This window comes from Nerophis lumbriciformis, linkage group LG06 (genome assembly GCF_033978685.3).
Source record: "Nerophis lumbriciformis linkage group LG06, RoL_Nlum_v2.1, whole genome shotgun sequence".
In the NCBI taxonomy this organism is placed as follows: Eukaryota; Metazoa; Chordata; class Actinopteri; order Syngnathiformes; family Syngnathidae; genus Nerophis; species Nerophis lumbriciformis.
In genome coordinates this window covers 14,400,951-14,408,010 of record NC_084553.2, presented here as the reverse complement: position 1 = coordinate 14,408,010, position 7,060 = coordinate 14,400,951, and the positions used below count along the sequence as shown (strand labels likewise).

The 7,060-nt window shown below is 41.3% G+C and overlaps 1 protein-coding gene across 1 annotated transcript in view; it reads left to right on the top strand.

The window, feature by feature from the left end:
- Positions 1-391: 391 nt before the first annotated feature.
- Positions 392-7,060, top strand: part of hsd11b2 (hydroxysteroid (11-beta) dehydrogenase 2) — a 9,912-nt gene continuing 3,243 nt past the window's right edge. The window contains exons 1-3 of the mRNA XM_061963781.2: positions 392-747; positions 6,509-6,721; positions 6,869-7,054. Of these exons, the coding sequence (XP_061819765.1) occupies positions 474-747; positions 6,509-6,721; positions 6,869-7,054 (673 nt within the window). The 5' untranslated portion in view covers positions 392-473. The remainder of the gene's footprint in view (positions 748-6,508; positions 6,722-6,868; positions 7,055-7,060) is intronic.

The window sequence follows — 7,060 nt, the reverse complement described above, 5'->3', positions numbered from 1 at the left end:
CGGCGTTGTGCCTCCTTAATCTTCGATGTTCCCCGCTTAAAGCCGATCCCTGCGTCACGCGAGGAGCGACTTGTGGGTCGGATTAAAGGTCAGCAGGTCACCAGGTAATCGTGTCAGGACACGCCCCCTTTTTTCACAACAACAACAATTGAATGTGACTCCAAGTCTTCGTCATTGCTAGCATGTTGCCCCCTGCTGGCGTGGAGTGTCAACTTATGTTTGTGTGTGCACGTGTGTGTGTGTGTGTGTGTGTGTGTGTGTGTGTGTGTGATTAGACACCCCCTCCTGCTTCCCCCCCCCCCCCCCCCCCCCCCCCCAGCTCCGCTATATAAACACAGAGAGAGTGAGAAGTGTTCAGTCCAGCAGCGGTCGCACAGTCAGCACACACACACACACACACACACACACACACACACACACACACAAACGCGCGCTTGCACACACACGCACACTGAAGTGTCGAAGAGCTCAACATGGACGACTTGGCTCTTCCGTCGTGGCTCCGCATCCTGGTGGTGGCCATGTTTGCGTACGGCGTCATGAAGAGGATCCTGGCGACCCACCTGAGCCCCGCCTCCACCGTGGCGGCGTGGCTGGGGGCCACCGTGCTGATGGAGCGCGTGTGGGCGCTGTGTGTGCCCGTCGGGCTGCTGATGGCGCTGCTGGGACTCGCCTATTTCCTGTGCGCCAGGGCCCGCACGCCGCACGCCACCTTGCCCGCCCTGGGGAAGGCCGTCGTCATTACAGGTAGGGAGGAGGCTCCACCCGCTCTACTTACCTTACGGGGCCCGAAATGTGCATGTGTGTGGGTGTGTGGGTGTGTGGGTGTATTCAACTTTAGAGCAAAGCAGTCAAGAAAGTCCCTTCTGGAGGTTAAAGGTCTTTGTCAATACTCTTTGTCCTACTTAATCTTATCAGTGGCAGTGTGTGAGTGTGTGTGTGTGTGTGGTGGGGGGCGGGGGGGAGTTCTTGTATTTCTACCCTTCTTGAGGCATCAACAAGGAAAAGTACCTTCCTTATAAGGACCGAAATCATGGTCCCAATACGGAAAACCATTGCATCTAATAGAGAGCCAAATACTAGAGTCCGTGAACATTGCTCCAAAGTCAGGATTTTTTTGTTGATTTAATGTGCATACAAAAGTAAACATTGACAGGTGCAAAGGCAGCAATATATGATAAAAAGAAGACGGCAGCTAAAGAAGGACTTCCCTATTCATCCCCGAAAAACCCCCGCCAGGTGAACAGCTGATTTTACGACTTCAGGTGCTGACGTAAGACAACCCATATGTGACCATAGGATGAACAAATACACTACGGTACTAAGACTATAGTGACAGTTAACTTCTACAGCTGGGTTGCCAAAGTGCGGCACCATCTGTGGTCGGTGACTCCTTTGTCATCGGCCTGAAGGACATTACAAAAAACAAAAAATAAAGATCTCATTTGCACCCCTGGTGGTGAAATCTATCAAAATTAGGGTGGTCCCAAAAAGGAGGGATTTTTCAAATTGACTGTGTGTCGGTTTTAAAAGTGGTCTCCATATGAAATAACAAGTGTGTGTAAGAAATTGAAAAGCGCCCCCTTTAGCCAAAATTAATAAAAAATACAAATGTATATAGAAACATACTGTAATAACGAAGTAAATAATGAAGATTAAAAACCAATTTCAAACAAAACAATTCCCCAAAAATAAATTAACTAAAAGCAGTCTTTTTCTCACAATGTGTCGACTTTTTTGTTATAAAATTGGGAACTATTTCTCATGTTCTTTCTGTTTCTAACTTTTATCACAATGTTGCCAATTTTTTTGTTGTTCTTGTAAAATAGTGAAATTTTTTGAGCAAAATTGTTACTTTTGTCATAATTTTGCCGAGTAAAATTCCGATTATCATTATATTGCCAACATTTTTAAGTTTTCTTATAACATTGTGATGTTTGTCGAGTAAAATTACGACTCTTTTCATAAAATTGCCCAAATTTTAAGCTTTTCTTGTAAAATTGCAACTGTTATTGAGTAAAATTCCAACTTTTTTGCACAAATGTTCAGTTTTTCTTGTAGAATTTTGACTTGCGTCGATTAAAATTACGACTTTTATTATAATACTGCCAAAATTCTACGTTTTTCTTGTGAAATTGTGACCTTTTTCTTGTGAAATTCCAACTGATTTTTCACAACAAGCGTGTTTATATTTGCATAGTATGTATATACTATTCATGTTGTAAATACAAATCTTTATATGTCTAGAAAGGGTGGTCCTAAAGAGGTAGGCATTTTTCAGAGGTCTCAAGAAGATGAGCAATACAAGCGTGTGTGTGTGTGTGTGTGTGTGTGTGTGTGTGTGTGTGTGTGTGTGTGTGTGTGTGTGTGTGTGTAGGTGGAGGTTGATGAGCTAATCAGATGCAGAACACCGTGTGGAATGTCCAACAAGTTTGGACAAAAAAAAAAAACGTTGTTTTTTTTTTTCAAGTCATCGCCATGGCAACACACCAGCTCTTTGATGTCTTCTGGTTAGAATTATTAACTTTGAACTGACCTTTGATCTTTGACCGAGTCGTGCAGCCAACACACACATGCATGCTTACAAAGATGGCCTAAAAACGTCTTTTTTCAAATTAATTCTTATTAAAAAAAATGTTGTATCGGGATGAAAGAGAACCGTGATTTATGGAGTGAATTTACAGCCGAAACAATTTTCCGCAAGTTTTTGCAAAACAAGCTCAACCTGTAAGTTCACCTGTAACTTCCCCTCTCTAATGTTTGCCATTTTACGCTCCTTCTTCTTCTGTGTTGCTTTTGGTGGACGGCACATAACAGTTGTTCTGACGGCCTGGAATTGACTTGGGAGCACCACCTGTAGATGTAGAGTGTGAATTACGGGTGCTTTGAGTGCAATTGATGCCAAAAGTTTTAACTTAAAGAAATTTGTTTTTCGACTTGCGGATCGTTTTTCTATTTTGTTTTTGCAAAAAAAAAAAATCACTTTTTTAATTGAAAAAAGTGTTTTTTTGTTTTTTTAAAATAAATTGTTTTTATACTTGCAAATCGTTTTTTGGCCTATAGGGAAAAAATGACTTGCAGAAAATTGTTTTTATTTGCAAATCAGTATTTTAAATGAATAAAATAGTTTTATCTGAAGAAAAATGTTTTGAAACTTGTTAATGTTTTTTTTACTTACAGAAATGTGTTTTTATACTTTTTTTAGTTGCAGAAAAAAAATGTATTTGCAGAAAATAGTTTTTTATTTGCAAATCGTTTTTTATCAGTTGAATAAAATATTTTTTTATACTAAATCGTTTTTTTTGTTTTAATTTAAGAAAATTGTATTTATACATATATTTAATTGTTTTTTATCCAAATACTTTGTTTTTTACATGCAAATATTTTTTTTATTTAAAGAAAAAAAATGTTTGAAGAAAATTGTATTTATCAGAAAATAGATTTTTATTTGCAAATCGTTTTTTTTTTCACCTGCAAATCGTTTTTTTTTTGGTGAATAAAACATTTTTTATACTGAATCGTTTTTTTAATTAAAGAAAAAAAATGTAACTAAGAAAATTTTATTTATACTTGTGAAGCGTGTTTTATCCAACTAAAATATATATTTTTTTAATTTGCAAAAGTTTTTTTCTATTTAAAGAAGAAAAAAATATTTGAAGAAAATTGTATTTATACTTGCTAATCGTTTTTTTACTTGCAGAAAATGTATTACATACTTGTGAATCGTTTTTTTAAATTAGCAAATCGTTTTTTAATTGTGGAAAATAGATGTTTTTCTTTGCAATTTTTTAAAAAATTGAATTAATATGTTTTTTTTTACTTGGAAATCGTTTTCGTTTTTTTAAATAAAAAATTTTTTTACTTGTCATTCGTTTTTTTAATTGAAGAAAATTGTTTTTTATTATCATATATTTTTTAATTGAATAGAACTTTTTTTGATTTGCAAATAATTTTTTCATTGAATAAAACATTTTGTTACTTGCGAACCGTTGGGCGTGAGTAAAATCATTTTTGTGTTTATGTGGAGTTTAGGCAGTAATTTCACTCCATAGCAATTCAGTTGTGCACCTCGAGTAGTTGATGATGTGACTGAGGGTGAGGACTCAGGGTTAGGGTTAGGGTGACGACTCAGCGCGGCCCTGCAGGCGGTCTGCAAGTCTCAGTGGAAGGAGGAAAAGGCGCCTGAGGACAAAGAGGAACATTCTTTGTGGGAGGAGGCGTGACGGGTCCGGGGTCGATGGCCTGACATCCTGTCGCCATGTTGACAAGGCGGTCACATGACTGCACGGCTCCCACGCTGCCTGGCTCAGCGCTCATTGACAGGACTCCTGCAAGTGGGCGGGGCTTAACTACAACTCTCCTCGCAATCTTTTGTGTGTGTTTGTGAGCCAAAGTCCAACAAGGCGCGACAGGAGGTCAGCTCGGGACATCAGAACGTCACATGTCACGGTTCAAAGTATTCCCGCACGCTGCCATCTTGACTTCTACCACGATATCGGATAGCGGCGTGAAAAGAGTGGATCGCTCGTGCACAACGTGCAGCGTGGCGTGGCGGTATTTGTGTCAGGAGGCAGCTTTCCTCTGGGATGTGCTCCTGGCAGGCCTTCAAGGACGCCGTGCCAACATGGCCGCCCTCTCACAAAGCGCCAAGAGAACAGTCAGTCCTGCGGCAGATTCTTCTAGGAAATCCGGCTGCCGCTCCGCTTCCATTCCTGGAAGGCACGTGAAGCGTGAAGAAGGACACATCCGCCATCTTTCTCTCGCACCGCTTACAGGCCCAGGAGATCAGCCAATCAAGGCAGAGCTGAACGTCTGGCCACGCCCCCCAGCAGATTCCACTCAACTTTCGTTCACTTAAAACTGATTTGAATTAATAGACGTCACATGATGATGTCACATGATATCGCATGATGTCACATCATTATTTCAGTCGATTATATCGCATAACGCTGTCACATTATACTGTCACTTGGTGATGTCAGATGATATCGCATGATGTCACATCATTATGTCAGTCGATGATATCGCATAAGGCTGTCACATTATATCGTCACTTGATGATGTCAGATGATATCGCATGATGTCACATTATTATGTCAGTCGATGATGTCGCATAACGTGGTCACATTATACTGTCACTTGATGATGTCAGATGATATCGCATGATGTCACATCATTATGTCAGTCGATTATATCGCGTAACGCTGTCACATTATACTGTCACTTGGTGATGTCAGATGATATCGCATGATGTCACATCATTATGTCAGTTGATGATGTCGCATAACGCTGTCACATTATATTGTCACTGGATGATGTCAGATGATATCGCATGATGTCACATCATTATGTCAGTCGATGATGTCGCATAACGCTGTCACATTATACTGTCACTTGATGATGTCAGATGATATCGCATGATGTCACATCATTATGTCAGTCGATGATATCGCATAAGGCTGTCACATTATATCGTCACTTGATGATGTCAGATGATATCGCATGATGTCACATTATTATGTCAGTCGATGATGTCGCATAACGTGGTCACATTATACTGTCACTTGATGATGTCAGATGATATCGCATGATGTCACATCATTATGTCAGTCGATTATATCGCGTAACGCTGTCACATTATACTGTCACTTGGTGATGTCAGATGATATCGCATGATGTCACATTATTATGTCAGTCGATGATGTCGCATAACGTGGTCACATTATACTGTCACTTGATGATGTCAGATGATATCGCATGATGTCACATCATTATGTCAGTCGATTATATCGCGTAACGCTGTCACATTATACTGTCACTTGGTGATGTCAGATGATATCGCATGATGTCACATCATTATGTCAGTTGATGATGTCGCATAACGCTGTCACATTATATTGTCACTGGATGATGTCAGATGATATCACATGATGTCACATCATTATGTCAGTCGATGATATCGCATGATGTCACATCATTATGTCAGTCGATGATGTCGCATAACGCTGTCACATTATATTGTCACTTGATGCTGTAAACTGATTATGTCACATGATGCTGTAAACTGATGATGTCACATGATGCTGTAAACTGATTGTCACATGATGCTGTAAACTGATGTCACGTGATGATGTCAACTGATGTCACATGATGCTGTAAACTGATGATGTCACATGATGATGTCAACTGATGTCACATGATGCTGTAAACTGATGATGTCACATGATGATGTCAACTGATGTCACATGATGCTGTAAAATGATGATGTCACATGATGATGTCAACCGTGTCACATGATGCTATAAACTGATGATGTCACATGATGCTGTAAATTGATGATGACACATGATGCTGTAAAATAAAGATGTCATGTGATGCTGTAAACTGATGATGTAAACTGATGATGTCACATGATGCTGTAAACTGATGATGTCACATGATGCTGTAAAATGATGATGTCACATGATGCTGTAAACTGATGATGTCACATGATGTTGTCTCCCTGCAGGATGTGACTCGGGCTTCGGGAAGGCGACAGCAAGGCGTCTCGATGCTCTGGGCTTCCAGGTGTTCGCCACAGTGTTGGATCTGTCGGGGGAGGGGGCGCGTGAGCTGCAGAGGACATGCTCGTCACAACTCACCCTCCTGCAGGTGGACATCACGCAGCCAAAGCAGCTCCAACAGGCGCTGATGGAGGTCCGGGCCCGCCTCGGCCTCAGAGGTACCGAGCAGCACCGCCGTTTGCCATCCTCGCCACTGAGACACGCGGCACACTGACCCTGTGTGTGTGTGTGTGTGTGTGTGTGTGTGTGTGTGTGTGTGTGTGTGTGTGTGTGTGTGTGTGTGTGTGTGTGTGTGTGTGTGTCAGGTCTGTGGGGTCTGGTCAACAATGCCGGAATTTGCGTCAACTTTGGCGACATCGAGTTGTCGCAGATGTCAAACTTCCGCGGCTGCATGGAGGTCAACTTCTTTGGAACGCTCAACGTCACTAAGTGCTTCCTGTCGCTGCTGCGACAGGCCAAAGGTCGCCTCGTCACCATCTCAAGTCCTGCTGGTGAGT